Source organism: Pavona decussata, unplaced genomic scaffold, assembly GCF_977016875.1.
Source record: "Pavona decussata unplaced genomic scaffold, jaPavDecu1.1 SCAFFOLD_254, whole genome shotgun sequence".
Classification (NCBI taxonomy): Eukaryota; Metazoa; Cnidaria; class Anthozoa; order Scleractinia; family Agariciidae; genus Pavona; species Pavona decussata.
The window spans coordinates 6,169,830-6,192,500 of NW_028145657.1; the positions used below are offsets into that span (position 1 = coordinate 6,169,830).

The following is a 22,671-nucleotide window of genomic DNA, read 5'->3' on the forward strand; positions in this document are numbered from 1 at the left end:
TTATGAAACAATAGTGCTGCAATCATGAAATAATCCAGTTATGTTACAGTAGCTCTTCACACATTTTTAGTTCAAGTTTATTTTACTGAGACATTCTGATTTTGAATAACCACTTAACTCAACTGAAATGGCAGGCCACTGAGACACTTAAAATCACAAGTCAACTAAGGTGGCATAATACGTACTCTTTGATTTTTGACATTGCATAATCACCGTTCTCCTTAGCTGGGTTTTTGCGAGTAAATCAGAAAACTGGGCGAAACTTTGATAAGATTTTGTTTTTTCACAACCATGAAGACGCAGCTAAATTAAAAACGTGAGCTTCTTCGGAGAACACTTCTGAACTGCTCTAAACACTTAACGTAACTTCCACTACACTATGATTTTAATACAGTCATTTGGAACCTAGAGAAATAATCAATTGAGTACTCGACTTAAGACAACAAGTTTTACTAAATCAAGCTATCTACAAAAAGAGCTACTCACCGATTGAACTCACATTCATTGTAGCTGAAACAAAATTTTCACTATACACCAAGATGATTTGATCCATTCTCTTTCCTTTCGTTTAGGTAAGTGTTGAGAGTTTACCGAACAATTTAGTCAGCATTTTCCCCCCAGAACAACGAGAAAATCGAAGAAAAGATTGCATTATTGTTCGGGATTAAACTTTCTTTCTTTCTTTCTTTCTTTCTTTCTTTCTTTCTTTCTTTCTTTCTTTCTTCTACATTTCCCAAAATTTGATCCTGGCGCGTTTTGCTGCCTTCGATTGAATGAGACTTCACCAAATTTTAAAGATTGTTTTCATTTCGCCGAAGCGCTTGACTTACGCTTTTTGGAGTTTTTCTATAGTCTTCGACTCTTTTTTTCGATGATTTTAAGTTTCGTTGGCTGTTCCTATATTCCAAAAGGAACGTTCCTCTAGTATGGACTGTTCCTCGTTTTTGTGTTCCTATTGACTATAAGAGGACCAGATGTTTTACAAGGTAGGAACAAAACGTTCACTCTAGTGTAAAAGAGGAATATTTCGTTCCGAGTTCCCAATTGTAAATGGAACATATTGTTCTCAAATTGATAAATTAGGACTGTTTTGTTCCGAGTTCCTATCTGTAAATGGAACACATTGTTCCGAAATTGACAAATAAGGACTGTTTTGTTCCGAGTTCCTATCTGTAAATGGAACACATTGTTCCCAAATTGGTCATTTAGGACTGTTTTGTTCCGAGTTCCTATCTGTAAATGGAACACTTCGTTCCCAAATTGATAAATAACAACTGTTTTGTTCCGAGTTCTTATCTATTGATGGAACACATTGTTCCGAAATTGATAAATAAGGACTATTTTGTTCCGAGTACCCAACTGTAAATGGAACATATTGTTCTCAAATTGATAAATAAGGACTGTTTTGTTCCGAGTTCCTATTTGTTGATGGAACACATTGTTCCCAAATTGATAAATAAGGACTGTTTTGTTCCGAGTTCCTATTTGTTGATGGAACACATTGTTCCCAAATTGATAAAGAAGGACTGTTTTGTTTCGAGTTCCTATCTGTTGATGGAACACATTGTTCCCAAATTGGTCATTTAGGACTGTTTTGTTCCGAGTTCCTTTTTGTTGATGGAACACATTGTTCCCAAATTGGTCATTTAGGACTGTTTTGTTCCGAGTTCCTCTCTGTGAATAGAACATATTGTTCCCAAATTGGTCGTTTGAGAACAGATTTTGGACCATTTTTCTACGCATTCTCATTTTGTTCTTAAATTAAGGTAGCCTTTGGGAATGAGGCAAACAATAAGGCGCGCTCAGACATGCTTGGGCGAGTTTGGTGGCATGTCACTGTCATGAATTTTGCACAATAGTAATGAGGGCGGGCAAGTAAGGGCATGCTTTGGCAAATACAAACATACCTGCAGTTCCTTTGCTCGTCATCGGCTCCTCGGTTATGGTTCAGATTTAAACGAGATCGTGTTGACTAGATGCGCTTAAAGGGCAAAATGAGCAAGAAGTATAAAGTCGATTGGTCGGATATCGATGGAGCGTCGCCCAAACCGAAACGGCTTCACTTGGAAAAAGATAAAACCGACAGCTTGTGTCACTGCCCAATACAAGAGTGCGACCATGATGGATTTCAAAGTCAAAGAGGGTGCAGAAAACATGTTTATAACAAGCACAGTTGGTTCTTTTATTTTGATGAAAAGCCCAGTTCGAAAGAAATCACAGATTCGCGAAATGTTCCGATGGTGAAACCAATTCAAGATCAAACAACCGAGAGCCCAAAGCATGCCGTAAAGTTACTTCCTTCGTTTTCATTATCGTGTGACATTGCCGAGTTGTTCACGAAATGGTTGACTGGAAGTGGTGACGGTTACAAGAAGGATCGCACAGCGCAACAAATAGTTACAAGATGCTTTAAGTTTCCAAGATTTTGCTGTGAAGACGAGGAAGAGTTGACTTTTGACGTGGTGGACTTTAGTTTATGTTCTCCAAATTTGTTGTTCAAGTGACTGTAGGTGGCCAAGCTGTCCACGATGGTTCAAAACTTTAAACGCGTTTCCGCGTTCTCCCCTCTTCTTGTTTACAGTGAACACTTCACTGACGTTCACCTCACCAATTAACTAATTTTATCGATTGATATCGATTGATCGATTGAATTTCCGATCATCGGTTTCCATCGATTGAATACCCCAGGGGTTTTAGAGGGGAGGCCGTTTCAGAGTGTAGCACCTCGTTAGTGAAAGCTGCGTTTCCTTGAGAACATAAGATTGCCCATAAATAGTGCTATAGAGCGGTTTTCAATGGAGTGTCGAAAGTAATTTCGCGTTTGGTTTGGTTTTGCATTACTACGCTCTGTTATTGGTTAACAAAACTCACGCCACTTTCTCAACCAATGGGAATCCAAGCCAAGACCAATCGTGTTTTCGCCGCACGCGTTTTTCCGCGCTTGGCGCCAGTTACATGTCTTTGTTTCGTACTCTGATTGGCTCGTTGTGTTGTCTACATCTGTTGCAATTGGCCAGAGTAATTTTATAACACTTAATTGAAAATTGCTCTATGTAGAAAATCCAATCATAAGTCAAAATTAAGACTATAAAGTCTCCTCGTAAATTGTCACATTTATTATGTTTTGGAAATAGCGAAGAAACCGCATAAAACTGAGAACCATGTAAGTGAACTTATGTGAAGTGCGTCAATGGTAGGTGTGAATGTAAAGGACACCCACGTGACTCCTCCTTGATTACATGGTTTCCTTCAACTAATTATTAACTACAAAGTCTAATTTTAAAACTTCACCAAATCCTTAATGCTTCTTATTTCTTTTAATTTTACCAATCCTTCTAGAAAAACTATCTCCTCTCAAATATACCTAAAAATCACCCCAAAATTCACAAAACACCCTACAACATAGATTTACGGGATGAGTGGAGAGTTTTTGGATTGCTTAATACGTAAACGAGATATTTTCATTGAACCGATTTTAAGCGGCGTGAAAACGGCTTTCAGGTTTACCCCCGCCTGAATAGGACATTGTGGGCATATGATGCCTAAGTAATTGTGCCTACGCATTTTTCTTGATAGCGAAAAGACATAGTTCTAGCTCTAGTCCAATCTAAATCTAAGTTTGTTAATTGAAAATCCAATTTCTGGTCCATTTAAAATAATATCCTTCACATTTAGCCAAGCGTGAGGCGTGAGACATCGAGAGAGAAACGCGATGCACGAGCATAGAACACCAGGCGAGCCTGATTCTCAGAGACGGTCTAAGTCGCTCACGGTCACACGTGTAGTATGTTGTCGAAGACTTTATTTCATCCGACTCCTGCACACAGGCCGCGTGTGCTTTCTGCATTTACATAAAACGTGTTAGCCTACTTAAATATGCGTATACAAAATATAACATATAATAGGTGCTAATTAGCACATGCATGCTGATATGTTACATCCCCTTCTTTTAAAAAGCTATGTTAATTGAAACGAAAACAAACAAAACAAAAACATTCATTCGAAAAGGGTTCACTGTCTAGAGATCATACATCATACTAATAATATCTACTAAAACAAGAGTCAGAGGTTAAGTCTTTCTGGTGCCTGGACTTCACGTCCCGAGCGAGATTTTTCTTGGACCCCCCTCGGTTTCTGCTAAGGTGGAACATTGTGGATTGGCGCTTGAGGGTCGTGCATTGCTTCTTCTCTCGTGGATTGGCGCCTGAAGATTGCGTAGCCATACTTCCTTGGGGAATGTAGTTAGACAAGTTGTTTGCCAGGTTGTTGGAAGCATTGTTTGGTCTAAGATGGATCCTATTTCTTCGTAGTTGGGCACCAGCTCTAGTTTGTACAATATTTGAGCGGGGTGTGTTTCCTTGATCTATGACTCTAGCACGGCTCCACGTTTTTCTCACTGGATCTTGTGCAACCATGTGTATTTTAGGGAGATCCCTGGTATGCCTGTTGTAGTAGTAGCTCTGATTGTCTTGTCTCGCTTTGTGCCAATCTCCAACTTCTTCTTGGTTCTTTGATGGTCCAACAGTACCATTGAAGCATTCTGGGTACATCTCCATCAGTTCTTGCTTATTTCTGATTGGTGGCCGCTCTTTGAGTGGTACTTGACTTTCGATGTAATTTGGGCGTTTCTTTCGAGTACCTGAGCTTTGAGCTGGGGTCACGAAGCTGTTTGTCGGAGCAGCCTGGTCTAGTTGATTTGTCTTGAGTGAACAGTGTAATGAGATTAGTTTCAGTGCCGTGCATGCCTTTAGACCGAGAATAGCTGGCCCTGGAGTATCTGTGACGTAAAAAATGCAGTTTATCTTCTTCTCTTTGTACTTGCAAGGGATGTTTATAGTGCCAAGCTGCTTGCTGAAAGGACGGCTTTGTTCTTTTCCAGTGCTTCTGGTTTGGGATTTCCTTCGTCGTCAAACTTCTCTGGGTCGATTATGCGCAGTAGCCTTACGGGTAAAACATTGCTCTGTGCGCCCGTATCTACTTTACATTGAAGATTAATTTTCCGCTTCTTTTCTGGCTTAGTTATCTCAAGTGTTGCAAAGGCTTGGTCGCGTGTGTCGTGTATCGAGTGGTGCGTGTCTTCTATGGCGTTAACCTCGATGCTACGGATGTCACAATTTCATCGTCGTCGTCGTCGTCGTCCTTATCCTCAATCGCGTGAATAACTTTTTTGAAGACCGACTTCGTTCCTTGGTTAAGTTGTTTCCGTTTGCCGGATCGGCAAACAGATTGCCAATGACTAGCTTTGCCACATTTTCGACATGATGTGCCGTAGGCTGGACATTTGTTCCTCGGGTGTTGTTTTCCACAGTTGTTACAGAACTCCCTTTCTTGTTCCCTACGAATGGCATTAATACTCCTGTCCTCTTGGAAGTTTCTGCTACTTCCTGCTAGTGTCTTCATGTGTTTACTTGTTGCCTCGTGGCTCCTTGCAATCTCAATAGCGGAGGCAAGGGTAAGTGATTTGTCTCGACTTATGAGAGACTTTTGAACATCAGGATTTCTCGATCCCCAAATAAGCTGATCTAGGACTCTGTCTTCAATTTCGGCGTTGTCGCGAAATTGGCACTTTGCTGCTAGATTTTTTAATCTTGAAATAAAATCATCCACTGGCTCGCCTTGCTCTTGTCGTATTCCTTGAAGCGTGTATCTATGAATTCGATGACTTTTTTTTGGCTCCAATTGATTTTCGAACCGTTCGAAAATAACGTCCGGCTTTTTCCTGTCTTCCTCCTTTGCGAATGCCCAGCTGTTGTATATATCCAAGCCTTTTTCTCCTGACCGGAGTAGGATGTAGCTCACTTTTTCTTCGTCGTCGGTGCCTTTGAGAACGCTTGAAAACATAAGCTGGCATTTTTGTTTGAATCTTGCGAATGCAGTTATTGGGTCAGGGGCCGGTCCCAGTCCATCTGCGGCGATGCGAAAGACGTTGCTGCTGTCATCATTCGCTTGTATTGACCTCTCTCTACTTAACTTTAAGGATTATTCTTGTAAAACGCTGCCACCATGTAGTATGTTGTCGAAGACTTTATTTCATCCGACTCCTGCACACAGGCCGCGTGTGCTTTCTGCATTTACATAAAACGTGTTAGCCTACTTAAATATGCGTATACAAAATATAACATATAATAGGTGCTAATTAGCACATGCATGCTGATATGTTACAACACGCTCTCTCCTTTCCAAGGGAGAAACAGGCTACAGGCGAGAGGGAGAGAAAAATGATTATCTTCCTCTCCGGCTCGCGCTTGTCACGTTTAACTTTCGTTTCTCCCGCTTCGCACGATGTCGCGAGCCTCGCACTTGGCTGTCACGCAAGCTATTTAAACATGAAATAATCTTATCTCCCAATCAAAACTACAGCTTTCTGTTGATATTGCCACCAACTGAAAGTTTTTGTCTTGTTTGTTTCAATTTATCTCTAAAGTCGAGCCTGCCTCAAAGAGGAAGAAAGTTTCAATTGACAGTAGTAGCCAACACTTTGCAGGTAACGTAAGACCTTTGTTGTTGTCAGTCATCATTTACTTTTCTATTTCTTATGTAAGAGATAAATACCGAGAACGGAGGTATTAATCCATATACATCCCGAGGGCCGTAGGCCGAGGGATGTATATGGATTAAAACCGACGTTCGAGGTATTTATCTGACTTATTTCATGAAATTATTCCTTTGTTCAATGGGACAAACGCCGGCTAATTAGTACCGTCACACTTAGGTGAGAAACGGAGAACAATAGAAGCAACCTGATGTGTGCGTTTCTCGCAGTACTGCTAATGTAAATGAGGGATTTATCTGTATAAATCCCTCGTTTCGGTTAGTTTAATATTCATGAAGTATGTAAGTTAAATAAAGGATGTTGAATAACAAAAGAAAATGTGTGATTCATGAAATAATCTTCTTTTAATAGTTTTTAGCCAATCAAAATCAGAATGTTGCTTTCGGAAGTTCGCCTTTTTCGGTCCATTCAAAAATAAAAAAAAAAAATTTCACGACTTGTAATCAAAACTAATAATAATAATTTAATAATAATTTATTCACTTATATTGCGCATTTTCCATGACAAGATGATCAAATGCGCATGACAATAATTACAAAAGCACAATATGTATATCTATTACGTGTGACAGCAGTATTGAAATGACGAATCCTCTATATATTCTATATCTACCTATCTACTATATTTACGATATAAGTCATTATATGTCTATATGTTTAACAATAGGAGTATTACTTCGATTATAATAAGTTGTGATTAAAATTAAAAAAATATATAATATAAAATGTAAAATGTACAAAAAAAAAAAACACGTATATAAAACTACTTAAAAAAATAAAAATAAAAAATAAAAATAATCAATCAGGAGCGAATGTCATAGTAAAAAGGTGTGTCTTAAGTAGCGCCTTAAATTGGATGATGTTGCCGCAGTCTCGTAAATGTTCTGGTAAATCGTTCCACAGGCTAGGTGCGGCCATTGCAAAAGAACGATCCCCTAATTTGTTTTCTTTTGGTAGTGCGTCTAGCTGAGAGTAGTATCCAGGATTTTAAAGTTAACATGTATGATATCTTTATTGTTTTTCATTTATTTACCCTTTCCTTTTCTTCTTATGCTTCTCTTGGAGGCTTGGACGTTGGACGATTATGCCTAGTTGCAAGTAAGTAACCTTATACCGTCAATAAACTGGGGAAATTTCTACAGGAACTCTGACATCTTGCAGGCGATGTTCAAAGCTGACATGTAAATTTGAAACTCTGTTCAAACTTCAAAAATACTGGTCACGCGTAATGTAAATTGACTGTAAGTGTTACACAATTTCCAAAGAAACAAAGGCAGCATAACAATCACCTTTTTCGTCTTGACCTGTTTTAGGGGACGCAACAGTTGAGATCTTGGAGCATGCCTCAGAAATTGTTTCTTTGTTCCGTTCGTAGTATCACCCGTATGCACCTCCCTTTTCGCGCTCACATCCAGTCCTTTTGTTATAAGTCCGTAAGGTAATTACTTCCATAAATTTTTGTTCTAATTCTTGTTCTAATTTTTGTGCTAAAACTGCCTTGTTTACTTCCACTGTAGTCAAAGCCGGCTGTCCTTCTGAAGAGGAGCTAATGTTACTTTCCAGAAAACTCGCCGACGACTGGAGGAGGCTGGCGAGTCGCCTTGGATTCGAATGGAAAGAGGTTACTGCTTTTCATCTGCAAAATGAAAAATTGGCCGACAAGGCAAATCAAATGTTGATGGAGTGGAAGATAAGAAAGCAGTCTGCTGCTACCTTTCAAGCTTTATACGACGCCTTGTGCCATAAACTGGTAGCCTGCAAGGCGTTAGCAGAGGAATTCTGTTGTTCTAAACCGTAGAAGTCTTATCATAAGGCACTGTATACAATAACAGTATGTCAAATGATCGATCTGATAATTAACTCTGCGGTGTAGATGTTGTTTTGCTAAGTCAACGTTGCTAACTCCATTCCGAAGGTCTTGGGTTCGATTTCCACCGGGCTTTAAGATTTTTCTTTGCCTCTTGCATTTAATTCCTTACTAGGGCTAACGCTCAGTGGGAAATTCTTGGGTTCACTTAGTACTTCATTCATCGCTTAGTTAATTATCTGATCCATCATTATTGTGTCACTAGTGCCAGTTGCACAACATTCACTCTTCAATCATGGTGGGCAACTCATATTCGTGGTTAGCGCCGATAATACACCAAAACAACAGGTAGTTTTTTTTAAATTGCTCGACCGTAAGTACATATATTTAGTGCATACAATTAACTTTCCCAAATTAGATTTTTATTTTGTGATTGATAATGATTTTTCATGTAAATCAAGGTATAGGAAACAATGGAACGGATCCGTTGCATATTGAGTGATAATATCTGCTTGAGTTCACCAATTTTCAAAGAATTTCAATCTATAGTTGATAATTGTTTAATATTCGGTGAGTTATTTATTTATCATTAGTAATAATCAACGATTAGGGAGTGCCTTCGATGTCATCAGGCTCTCTCTCCTATTGCAAGTTGGTGATGATGGGCATCACACACCCCTGAAAAATCTACGAGGGATGCCAGATACGTGTCCCAAGATCCATTCATTCGTTGATTACATTGTCTCATACAATCTCGAATCCAACCTGTATTAGGATTGCATTCTTTCTACGTCGAACGCAATAAATTCATCCCTTAGAGTAGAATACTTCTTTAAGTCGAAAAGAAAATGGATTTCATCTTCAAACTGGTTTTCAGTTCATGGTTTCAAACCTGATAAGTGAATTCCAGCTGTGCCCATTCCCCCCCCCACGGGCAATAGTGGGGCATTTGCCCACACTGTCCATCCCGGGGGTCGGGCATTAGCCTTCCATCCAAATACCCCGGGGCATTTGACGATCTCACTATTTTAATTTCACCCTACAGCATTGTCGCTTCCTTAACAAATTCATCGGCAAATATAGTAAGTTTCTTATTGAATACGTCTAGATAGGACATAAAATGGGATGCTAGAGCTGTAGAATGACCTATTTTTGCACTAACTAGGGGAAACAAGACCCAGCTAGGACTTAATTTGTCTTGAATTAGCTCAGATGTTACTGAGAGTAAGACGAGAAACGAAGAAAATAAAACGTTTTTGAGCCACCACCCCGGGCAATTTTTTTTTTTACGCCCACTTCAAGATGGCGGACAGTTACCGTGACAGACTGGTAACTAGCAAGTCAAGTAGAGTAACACAACATTACTTCCGGTAATTTCGCGATCGCTTTCGCGTGTTTCCACGGCTTCTCAAGACGTTGTTTTTACCTGTTTTTACACTGAGACACCAGACATCATTAGCGAAATGTAACTTTAATGAGCTGAGATCAATTAAAGTGCGGATAACCTTGTGAAGAATACTTCTCAAATCGCCTCCGAACATTTTTATAGTCTTTAGTGTATCGAGCCCCTTTCTACGGCTAACCCAACCTCTACTACCTTTAAAAAATATGTCTCGAACTTTTATAGTGTCACCATTCCTTGAGTACAGTTCAAAGCTCAGAAGACATTTTTCTGGTGGGCGTAAAACGAAATCGATTTTCATTTTACGCCCACTTTTTGGGCCCGCGGAAACTAACGAAGAAACTGGGCATGAAAAAAGTGCGATCGTTCGTTGGGTAGCTGGTAACTAAGAGATATGTAAGTTTTGGCGGCAAAATTGTTTCCATTTCGCTGTAATTTGTCACACTCGTGGAAAATTCTTCTATTTCTCTGTTTACACTAGTTTTCTGTGCGATCGATTGGACATGGCGTTATCAGTTGACAAGTGAGTGTCAGTAAAGCTGTACCTTATACAGCTAGACATAAAACATGATTAAACCAATACTTTATAGAGTAATGATACACTTCCACTTAAGGCTGGTGGTCTGTGTTTAGTGGTGCCTGTCACTTCCATGAAGAAATTGGAGGAGAGCTAACCAGTACAGGTTTGTATACATGCAATTATTAAAATAATACAAAAATAACAAATAATGATAAAAAAAATAATAACAATAAATGAATAAATTAATGCCACAAATGTGAATCATGGCTGCCCCTAATGACTTTCCAGCACCATGTTATAACCAACTGGCGGGATGCTGACCAATGAAGGCTATTTACAAATTGTAGAGTAGTTGAATTTGAGACTATGGAAGAAAAATCCAGATAGTGGCAGGGTGGAGGATTTGACCCCTAGTGGGCTAACTAATAGGCCACGCCTAGTTATTAATGGGCTTCCCATTGAGAAGTATTCTAGTTACTATAACAAACAAAAATAACAGTGCCCATGTTTGCATGAGGTATGTGACAGTAGTAATTTTGCACAGATAAACAAAGTCAATATCTCCAAATATGCTATTTTATTCTCCACTTCAGTAAAGTGTACAATGTGCCAACATGTCAGCAGCAGAACAATCACCATGTTAAATAACAGTATCGACATACAGGTAGATGTAACGGTTAACTTGCACTTTTCAATAACAGGTGGAATCTGAAATACAAAACACTGCATGAGCAGATGGTTGATTTTTTTCCTGCCATCAATCAAACAAAGTGGATCAAAATCCACCAATCACCGTGCACGAGCGTGACCTATTGATCCTGTTACTTTGTTTCTAAAGCTTCCAGTGCAGTCATTGACGGTAGCGAAAAATGCAACTGTCGGCAGTGATTTCAATTTCGGATTTGGCATGTTATAGCAAAGCACAGTAATCAACAATGATGGGCTATGCATAAAGGATTTGTGTCAATCATCAAGAATTTTGGTCATATTTGTGCAAACAGTAACTACATTTTAATATTAACAATTTATTCAATTTTCTCATTTACAAAAACGTTTCCTATCATGGCCTCTTAACCATCACCATACATAGTCAAATGGAATTATCTTTTCTTATTATAAAATAGGGGTCCTCCCAATCACTGGTTGAAGCACTCGATAATATACAGACAAAAATTCTTGATGGGGACAATCGATGCTTCTGCGAAAGGTTAGGAAGTCATGAATTTGCAATATGTCTCACAGAGATCATATTAGATTGTGTTTGCGTGTGCCCACAATACCTATTGTGCTTGGTGTTGTACACAGGTGTAATGAGCTGACCAGGGCTGAGAAAGACCAATTTGTTGGTAAATGGTCCAAAGTCCTCACATTCCATTTAAAAAGGTAGGTTTATTTCGAAGAATTGGTTTTGAAAGTTACATAATTTTGTGGAGATTTTTGTCTTAGCTTCTTGTATTTAATACCTGAACTCTAAAGACAAGGGATCCTTTTTTCCCTAATATTTGCAATAATATATTGCAGATTTGAGAGAATAGGAAATAACAAATTGAGGAAGAAATTTATATACCCTGCATGGTTTGACTGCTTACTACTGAATGAGCCATCAAAGGTATTATTATTTTTGATACAATAAGAAAGTAAAATATCATTTTGTTAGAAAAGCTGTAAGTAGTGACATACCCTAATTATTGTCTGTACTATCATTACCGGTATATAGCTTTCTTTTAAGAATATTAGTATTATAGTTGAACCTCCGCCAATGCACAGCTCCCGTAAGTGGACACCTCTCAAAAGCAGACACCTGTGCTTGGTCCCAAAGGTGTCCGCTTATGGGAGGTGTTCACTTATGGGAAGTTTGATTGTAGTAATTTTGATCTCTACAAATAAACTGGGTTGACATTCAAAAAGGAAAAGTGATGAAATAGTCCACTTAGCTTTGTTGACCAGCTGATACAGGTATGAACAGGAACAACTTGGCTAACACAACGATCATACTTTATTCAGGCTGTCGGCCATGTTTTTTACACACAACTCACACTCGTTCCCATGCGCAACACCACTGACCAATTACAGCAGTCCTACCAACAGCTTGAAAGAAATACTCCCTTGTATTTATTTTGGTTGGTTGTTTAACTGTAACTCTATAGAAAAGATGTATAAATTCATACTTTCCTTATTTTCATGGTAACATTTGTGAAAGTTTTGGGATAACCTGAAACAGGCCACTAGCTGATGAAACACTTGCCTTCTGTTCATGTTTCCCACAACTTCCACTTGCCATATCCATCCCCATTTATAGAAATTGATTCAGGTTAGAATTAACAACATTACAGTCTGCAGGCTCTCTGACAGTGACCACCTCTTTTAGCCAACCACTTTTCCTGACATTAAATAGGAGGTTGCCTATACCAGTATTTGAGAGGTTCCACTGTATTACCATTTAAATGTTTATCTAAGAAAGGGTACACAACTATAGAAATAGTTAAGATTATCCCTTCTCTAATTGTTTATACTATAATTTTTTGCTTACATAGAACAGCAATATGTACAAGTTGCAAAGTGTTGTTGTACATAGTGGTACTAAGTGCAAATGTGGCCACCATTATAGCTACTGCAAGGTGGACCAGAGGTGGTTCTGTATGAATGATGAAGTGGTATGTTAAAGCCATACATACAGTTTCTTACTTTTACATTTTTTTGCAGGTTTCTTGTGTATCACATAACGAAGCTCTTGGGCAAGAGGCTTATCTTCTTTTTACGTCCTTCAAAATAATCATGATACAAAAGAGATTAGCCTTAATTTAAAAGGAGGGATCCCAGCCTAAAAAGATGTGCGTGTGTGTAGGGGGGGAGGGGTTTGGGGGGGGGGGGGCATCGGTACAATTTAGGGACAGGACGATCAATAATTTTGCCAACAATAGAACAAGGCCAATATTCTGCCATCTTGACCTAAGCTTGGCCAATAAAAGATTTATTATATGCATCCATGAGTAAACGGGTAACAGGTAATCCTAAGTGGGCAAGATGGCTCCATCTTGATCAGGTGAGTAGCCAATCAGAGCACAGGATTCACTTCACCTTGCAAGCGATGCAATAAAATTCCAAATTATACAGTTATATAGTTATTGTGGGTTCCAAAGGGGGGTGACAAGTTAGAAACAAGATCAGAATAATTTAACAGCCAGCATTAATTACTTTGTTAGTTATTAGCAGGCAGACGGTGTACACCAGAAAAATGTGGAAGAGGAAGCAACTCAAAATGGAGTCTGCTTCAATGGACAATCAGTGCTTGACCCCAATGTTCATTAGATTTAACCACACCATCACTAGACTTAACAGACATTACAGACAACAGCAGTCAAGTTGACAGTATTGATGAAATGCATCCAATCCACCCCATAGCAGAAGGTCTTTAGACAAAGGTCTATGAAGTGTGCAATGACATTGTTTCAAAATTAAAGAGTGGGGATGAAAATTTTATTGTGGGAGTCAGCTAGTTTGTTTCAAGGTATGAAAAACTCAAAGAAGGGAGTACCTGTAGCGTGATACCTCGAATTGCATCTGCGCTACATACTTTTGCAAGCCGTCACCTTACCAGATTCCAGACTACAACCAAAAAAAAAAGGATTGGAAAAAGAAGAAAGCTAGGTGCAATCTACAGTAACAGGCCAGTGAAGAAAGGGGATTTCCTGAAGGATGAAGAAAACTCGAGCAGACTGACCTCCAAAACCATTTACAAGAAAGGCTGAGGATGAGGGCAATGACAGTGATGAATTTGATCGGTTTAGTCTTAGATTTCGTGTCAGGAAACGACCAAAGGTACAGAAAAGAAAGCATGATCTTGCAAGTAACATTGCAAAAAATCAGCAAAAATTATTCTGGAAAGTGTTAACAATTTAGGGAAGTGGTTGAGCTTAAAGAATCACAAGTAAGAGGATGTGACTGTGATTAACAAGGTTAAAGGAACACACATTCAATTACAACCAGCATTTGAGGGAGTTTGGGAGAATTTGAAAGTTTATGCAAGGCAAAGGGGTACCCAAACTCCCTCAAGTGTCTGCATCAGTCTATGTAAACACATGCACAATTTTCTATTTACAAGTTTTGTGATTGGTTGCTTTTTACATACCTTGATTGCACTTGATTACCCTCTGTATAAGCAGCTGTCCGTATTCAAACGAGCCGTACAAACTTGTACTCTCCAGAGTTCAACATTTATGTCTTAATTCATTTCCAGTCCCTTTTCTTGTAATCTTTCATGCCCAGTTTTCTCGTTAGTTTCCGCGGGCCCAAAAAGTGGGCGTAAAATGAAAATCGATTTCGTTTTACGCCCACCAGAAAACTGTCTTCTGAGCTTTGAACTGCACTCGAGGAATGGTGACACTATAAAAGTACGAGACATATTTTTTAAAGGTAGTAGAGGTTGGGTTAGCCGTTGAAAGGGGCTCGATACACTACATACTATAAAAATGTTCGGAGGCGATTTGAGAAGTATTCTTCACAAGGTTATCCGCACTTGAATTGATCTCAGCTCATTAAATTTACATTTCGCTAATGATGTCTGGTGTCTCAGTGTAAAAACAGGTAAAAACAACGTCTTGAGAAGCCATGGAAACACGCGAAAGCGATCGCGAATTTACCGGAAGTAATGTTGTGTTACTCTACTTGACTTGCTAGTTACCAGTCTGTCACGGTAACTGTCCGCCATCTTGAAGTGGGCGTAAAAAAAAAAATTGCCCACCCCGGGGCATTTAAACAACTATTTTGTCCCGGCGGTGGGGCATTTGCCAGTTTACTTTGAAAAATCCTAATTCCCGGGGGTCGGCTCGGGGGGGATGGGCACTGTTGGAATTGACTGATGCATAAATCTCACTAATGCACTCTGCTCAATTACCTTTCGTGTAACATCCAGGTAGTTTTCTCCTTAAACGGTTTCGTACAAATTTTAACAGAATGCTTCCAGTAGGTTACATTACCTTTGCTATACGCGTATTTTACATAATTAAGTATTTTCTGATTGATATCAGTAATTAGAGGGAATCTTTCAAGCTCGTGTAGTCAACGATAGATTTTTTTGACTAACTCCAAAAAAACGCTTACAAAATTGTAAGTAAAGTTGTCCTAGACCTTAAATTCATGATGTGCTTAGATTCCAGGCCATATTCTGAGCCAACCGCCGACCGGTTGGCTCAGTTGGTATAGCAACGGGCTCCCGTGCAGGACGTCGCGTATATAAGAATTTCATTCATTCATTTATATTCGACTGGACCTCCGCCACTCTCCAGGTTAAAATCTGCGTTTCGGAGATAACGCGCTGATCAGTTCCAAATTCCATCCCCCCCCTCCCCTTTTCGGGCAGCGCCTGGACAATTGAAGTTCTAAACATCTCTGTGTTCGGATTACCTCTTCCTGGGGCCCAAGAAAACTTTTCAAATGCACTGATTGGATTAATAGTTTTCTCAGTCTTATTGCTGACGCGCTGGTCAGTTCCAAATTCCATCTCCCCCCCCCCCCCCCCCCTTCGGGCAGCGCCTGGAGAATTGAAGTTCTAAACATCCCTGTGTTCGGATTACCTCTTCCTGGGGCCCAAGAAAACTTTTCAAATGCACTGATTGGATTAATAGTTTTCTCAGTCTTATTGCTGACGCGCTGGTCAGTTCCAAATTCCATCTCCCCCCCCCCCCCCTCCTTCGGGCAGCGCCTGGACAATTGAAGTTCTAAATATCCCTGTGTTCGGATTACCTCTTCCTGGGGCCCAAGAAAACTTTTTCAAATGCACTGATTGGATTAATAGTTTCTCAGTCTTATTGCTGACGCGCTGATCAGTTCCAACTGTTCCATCCCCCCTCCCTTCGGGCAGCGCCTGGACAATTGAAGTTCTAAACATCCCTGTGTTTGGATTAACTTTGTTTCCTCCTGTCCAATAAAAGAATGAAAGTAATTTGCAATTTGACAAATAGATATTCACCGAGACCAAGCGTAACAAAAGAAGTAGAAAAACGGATGCAATTATTAGCGAACTTTGTTCAAGTTAAAGCCGGTTTCTCCAATAGACATTTTAAGCTCACAAAGAATGGCAAACCGAGCGATAGCACAGAATAGTACTCCATTGAACTTCAAGCCAAATTAGGTGTCATTGATGAAATACGTTTACAAAATGTGCCAAAAAATTATTCTAATAATTACAATACAGTGGAACCCCGTTAATACGGACACCAATGGGACCTGCCCAAGTGTCCGTATTAACGGGGTTTCCGTATTAAGCGGGTTGCCAGAAAAAACGTTACAAACACATGTTTTATCGACGAAAAGACCCTAGCAGACACTTTTTTACGGTAACAAACGCTTTAATCGTACTTAAGTTGCAATAAGGTCCTTTTAACTGCAACTGTAACTGAAACTTCAAATGTATGTAACTGTAACAAAACATGTACTGAAATCTTCTAACCGAAGATAAAGTCAATAAAGTTTGTACGTCAGTTTACTTCACATTACCAGAAATCCGAGTCATTTCGTTCACGCGATACTTTATGCCTGCGGTTTTGTCCAATATCTACAGAGCATGCCCGGTGGTGTCAGATTGCCAAAACAAAATGGCGCGCTCAGAGAGATCGAAGCGAATAGATTACGCTGCGCTTAATAACCTTTCGTCAGTGGATCTACAGCTTGTGATCAAACGAAAAAGGAAGTTTAAACCAGGAGCAAAGTTGTATGAGGTAGAGAGACTTATAAACAAGCGAAAATCGGCGAATGAGGTGGGTATAAACTGGAGTTCAAAGCTTAGCTCAAATCAGTCTGAACTGCTACCCAAATTATGTCAGTACTAAAATGAATTTATTTAATTCCAATCTAATACAGGGAGATGAGTACCTTATCAAATGGAAAAACTGACCCGTTTGGACATGTTCTTGGGAGCCTACGGTCACTTGTCTGATGAGTTAATCAGGTTATATTTAAATAAAATTGTGAAAGTTGGCTTTTAAAATACTGCAGAATGTTGCCCTGATACCCTAAATAATTGGTTATTAAACACTTACTCAATAATTTTTTTAATTAGTTTTTCTTTCACCTAAATCTCACAGGGGTTTTCCAAATCCAAAGATCAGCACTGAAAGGCTAGAAGCTGCAGCTGTTGTTTTCATTGAGGCAATTTTAGGCATTCTTTAATAAGGCTGGTTTCCATATGATCGCGGATCGCAGATCGCAGATCGCAATAAGGTCTGCGATCGTCTGCGATCATATGGAAACTACTTCTGCGATCGTCTGCGATCCTGCGATCGCGATCGCAGACGATCGCAGACGATAGAACCATGTTCTATCTAAAGGCTGGTTTCCATATGATCGCAGACCTTATTGCGATCTGCGATCTGCGATCTGCGATCCGCGATCATATGGAAACCAGCCTTTAAATGCAAGGCTGTGAAAGCCACTTATTCAGCTGAAATTATTATTGATCATGACATTATAAGACATGTATTTAGCGGTCGGGGAAGATTATCAGGTGATGGGGTATCCATGCTTTATGAAAAAGATGATTTTAGTAGGTTTTGCCTCCCCCCATTCTGGCATTATTATTTAAACCAGCTTGGCGAAGGGGTTGTGGTAAATTTTCCAATAAAATTAAAATCAGTGCTTAAAATGTTCAAGAAACGTTTCATTGTGTCAAATGGTGAGATTACACAGGCACCAATGTTTCCAGTGGAAAAGGTTGCTATCACTGTTAATAGAAAGGCATGCAACCGATTTAGTATCTAAAGCAGACAGAAAAAAACATATTCCAATATATCTGTCAGTTGCGAATAATTTAGAAGATAGTTAAGATCATGTACATCTTCCATTTAATGTAATGATAACCCATTGATTCCTAGGAATTTTTAAGAAAACCTTGTTTCTCAGCGGTAAATGACATTTTTTACAACAGGCTGTAGCAAATTGTGCATAGGTAAATCCTCTAAGGAGGACTGAAATGTGAAGGGGGATTGTTTCTTGCTAATTAAAGACATTTGTGTGCAATTTGACTTCGGACAAAAACAACAACAACAACAACAACAACAACAACAACCCATGTTGCTTTTGTTCTTGTTTGTTTTCGCAGAAGTCAATGGGTTAACAAACATGTAGCCTTGTGTTGTACTGTTTGTGTTGAACTTTTTGCGTGCAAGCAAGACCTTTTCCAAAGAACTTGGGTTAAAGTTATTACAGAATATTATATTCAAGAACTGAAGAAGTCAAATTTTGCCACTGCTTTATTAATAAAATTGCATTAACACGCCAAAATATGTCACTACCTTTGTCTGCACAAACTACGCGGTCGAAAATGGTAGTTAAGGACAGAACAGTGTCCGTAAAGCGTAGAAGAAACAGGAACAAGATTAGAAAGAAAACTAAATTGCGTGTCATGTTTTTGCAGACGATTCCCGAGAAAATAACGAGCAAGAAAATGCCACTTTTGATTGCCAAAATCATCACGTAAACTAGAAAAATTAGACAAACGAAGAGCAGCACATTAGGCGGGAAAGTCGACAACGTTGAGGCCGCCGTCACGAAGCGGCGCGCAACAACTCTGACGACTAACATTTTCCATCCTTCCCTTCCAAACGAAAGACCAGACAATTTTATTATACGTATCAACAACCCACTGTGGGGGAATGATGATCTTGGCAGTGTGCCAAAAGCGGCTAGCGCCCAAGACATTGATGATCATCGCACGATCCAAAACTGAGAGCTCCCTCTGTTTCCAAAGATTAACCACATTCTGTAACTTATCAAGCTTAGATTTCCAATTGTCAGACTCGACAGAAACAAGACCATTCGAAAAATAAACCCCCAGAATTTTCATTTTAAACACCCAAGTAAGACCGAAAGGGGAGGCGCCATTAGCTCGCCACCTACCAAGCTACGTAGCCTCGGACTTGGCAGTGTTGAGCTTGGCACCCGACCCCTTCTCGCAGACATTAACAACACGCAAGAGATGACAGAGAGAACGCTCATTTTTCACAAAATTCGTGGCATGATCTGCGTACTCTCTCTCTCAGTCCTTTGAGCCCCCGTGGGGCATAGGGCCGTACTGGGAAACTTTAAATTGAAGGCCCCCGGCTCCAGGGAGCTGGAAACCTTCAATTTGCTTACATTTCCGAATCTGAGTTGACAAAACTTCCGAAACCAATACGTATAGGACGCGGGACAGGGGACAACCCTGCCGAACACCCCAAATTATGCGAGAAAAAACATCATTGTAGAAAAGAGAAACCCAATTACAAAAAGAAGGACCGAAACCGAATTTGGCTAAAGTTCTTATTCAAAATTCATGATCGGCGCGATCAAAAGCCTTTTCTTGATCAAGAGTGACAAGAATACCGGGTTCGTCAGTTTTGTCAATCATGTCCAAAGTATCACGCATCAATTGTAGATTCGAAAATATACTACGACCCACTACGCCGCACGTCTGATCCCGGTGAACAATGGAACTCATTACCGGTTTCAGACGTTCAGTAATCGCTTTCGAAGCCAGTTTGTAATTCGTATTCAAAAGCGATATGGGGCGCCAATTTTTCGGCAATCGTCTGTCGTCCTTCTTATATGGCAAGCGCAAGAGACTCTCGCGCTGGCTATACGTAAGAACACCCAGGCGATATCTCTCGTTCAGATCTAGAACGAGAAGATCACCCAGGTCATCCCCAAAAAGACAAATAAAATTCGGTGGGCAGGCCGTCAGAGCCAGGCGATTTGCCGGTCTGAAGGTGCGGAAGAGTTATAATGGGATCAGTACTAGTATAGACTTTAGCGGTTTCCTTTTTCGGAAAAATCTGAAGAGTGCCGCATGAGTCGTGAGTCATGTTATTATTGTATTTTTTAAAAATGATAATTATGTTTATCCTGATTTCGATTTCACGGAATTGTTAAAAAAAAAATGTTAACGCTTGAGGTTGTTGTTGTCATAAAAAGGCTGACATTTAAAAGGGTGAATCTTTGTTATCAGTAAAAGTTGCCTTTTAATTTCTCCTTTATTACAATTGGTAGGGATTATAATTAAAATTATCTCCTTTGCCGACCGGCTTATTAGCAGGTGTAGTAAGCAACCTCACACGCAGGAATGTTTTCTTTTGGCCACACTGAACTGTGATGATCCATTGAGTCATAATCATTTTGGTTTTTAGAGGAAGCCAAGAAAAATGACAAGAGTGAGGCTAAAACGAGCAGAAAACCTGAAAAAGGACTACAAATTCGCACCAGTTATTACATTGCTGCACTCAACTATTGCTGAAGAGTGACGCTATCTCACAGGTTTCGTTTCTGACACAGCAGAGAGATGTCAGTAGTCCACACATTCTACACCGTAAACAAAACGAACTTCAGCGTTCACAACAACCTACTATTAGACCTTAATGATAAAAACTATAAGTGATAGAAACCGACGTTTCGGTTATATTTCTAGTCTCAAGATGTATTTCCAAATGATAAAAAAGAAGGCGATACCTAATAATATCCTAATTAATAGATAGGGAGCTTAAGCAGCGATGACGGCAACGGCAACGAAAACGTCACCTGAAAATCTTTATTTACTTTTAGTTGTTTTTCCCGATGCCGCGCCTAAGTCCGCTGGTTGTTGGGGATCCGTTGTCGGTCGCCCCATCAACCGGTGGGCTTCGGTGTGGCGTAAATCTCGTCTAAAGATTATTGAGAATAAAAAAAATGATCTGATTTGGTTGTTGATTCACTGTGCTGTTGGGGTTCGATATAACCTCAAATCTTGGGGTTATATCGACTCCGACAGATGTACTTCATGTTCTCGCGTTGAGACAATGCAACATCGTTTTGTTGATTGCCCCCGGGTTAGAAAGGTGTGTAATTTTTTCGCGCCCTCTCTTCCCCGCCTTTTGGGGTCCCCTTTTCCCTTGTCTTTTTCCTCTGTGCTTTTTCCGTTTTCTCCTTTACAGTCTTCTCCTTCTTTATCTTTATTTCGTTATCTCGTTGCTACTATGATAATCTTGTTTCATGTTTGGCATGCTCGTAATTCGGCGACTTTACGAATTAGGAATTCTTACCTTCCTCCGCGTGCTATTGTTAACACAATTATTAAGGATATTCAACTTCGCATTCGCGGTGAGCCTATTGATCATGTCAAGTATTTCTGGTCAGTTAATAGTGTTTTTTGTCAAGTTAGTGCGGATGACAAGATTTCTTTTCTGTTTTAATTTTATTTCTATTTTTGTTTTTTTTCGGCCTGGTCACCTTAATTGGTCGTACTGGGTCGTTTCCTGTTTTATTTCTACTTTTCCTTTTTGTTGACCTGGTCGCCTTCATTGGTTGTACTGGGTCTTGATTATTGTATATAGTGCACATATGTGTTTTTAGGGCGCCGGGAGAGGCTTGACTGTGGCCTTGTCTCCCGGGGCCTCTTTTGCGTGCATTGTAATTTGTTTGTTCTTTTGTTGTAGTTTTTAAATTTACCGGTAATCATTATTGTATTTGCTCTGCTTGTAAATAGTTATTAGTGTAATCTTTGACTTTTTGTATATAGTTCAGTAGTTTTGTATTTTAGTTTCTGTAGTTTTGTAATCTACTTCTCGATACTACTTAAAGTGCCCTTGGGACGAAAAATTTCATTTTCCATCTATTTGCATTTTCGTGTAGAATATGACCTTCTTACTCATGTTACCAAATTTCAATCCTTTACGGCGATTGGAAGTATTTTTTTTTTTAGCTTTTTATTCGAGATTTCACGGCCGCCATTACTTGGCCTTGTTCCGGAAGTTAAGGCTCAAAAATTACAGGAAGTGACGTCATTGGCTCAACACGAAAAATTCCACATGGCTAATTTTCATATGGATTCTACTTCATAACCTGTTTTCTGCTGTTGCGAACTAAATACCATCTTCTTTAGAACTTTAAAACATGTTATAGAGAAGGGCGGTATATTTTTTTGGCCTTGAAAGGTATTAATTTTAGGCGCAGAAGAGTTATAACGAGATCAGTATAAACTTTAGCGATTTCCTTTTTCGGAAAAACCTGAAGAGTGCCGCATGATTCATGAGTCATGTTATTATTGTATTTTCTAGAAATGATAATTACATTTATCCTGATTTCGATTTCACGGAATTGTTGAAAAAATGTTTAAGCTTGAGGTTATTATTGCCATATAAAGGCTGGCATTGAAAAGGGTGAATCTTTGTTATCAGTAAAAGTTGCCTTTTAATTTCTCCTTTATTACAATTAGTTATATAATTCTTATATGGACATTGTAACCAGGTAGGGATTATAATTAAAATTATCGGGTCGTTTGCCGACTGGCTTGTTAGCGGGTATGGAAAGCAACCTCACATGCAGGAATGTTTTGTTTTGGCCAAACCGAACTGTGGTGATTCATTGAGTCATGATCATTTTGGTTTT

At 39.5% G+C, this 22,671-nt stretch overlaps 2 protein-coding genes and 1 pseudogene across 3 annotated transcripts; all 3 read left to right on the forward strand.

Annotated features, from left to right (window-relative positions):
- Positions 1 to 7,033: 7,033 nt before the first annotated feature.
- On the forward strand, positions 7,034 to 9,639 carry LOC146456812 (uncharacterized). The gene is made up of 2 exons (XM_085092790.1): positions 7,034 to 7,650; positions 8,070 to 9,639. The coding sequence occupies exons 1-2, from the start codon at positions 7,551 to 7,553 to the stop codon at positions 8,348 to 8,350; spliced, it is 381 nt and encodes a 126-aa protein (XP_084948916.1). The 5' UTR covers positions 7,034 to 7,550; the 3' UTR covers positions 8,351 to 9,639.
- A 1,183-nt stretch (positions 9,640 to 10,822) lies between these two features.
- On the forward strand, positions 10,823 to 11,668 carry LOC146456813 (uncharacterized). Its single transcript, XM_085092914.1, has 3 exons — positions 10,823 to 10,945; positions 11,406 to 11,488; positions 11,587 to 11,668. Exons 1-3 carry the CDS (start codon positions 10,886 to 10,888, stop codon positions 11,666 to 11,668), a joined length of 225 nt encoding a protein of 74 aa, XP_084949040.1. The 5' UTR covers positions 10,823 to 10,885.
- A 3,356-nt stretch (positions 11,669 to 15,024) lies between these two features.
- On the forward strand, positions 15,025 to 18,545 carry LOC146456814 (uncharacterized; annotated as a pseudogene). Its single transcript, XR_014858761.1, has 4 exons — positions 15,025 to 17,036; positions 17,140 to 17,227; positions 17,364 to 17,443; positions 17,687 to 18,545. The product of XR_014858761.1 is annotated as an uncharacterized LOC146456814 (transcript).
- The last annotated feature ends 4,126 nt before the right edge of the window (positions 18,546 to 22,671 follow it).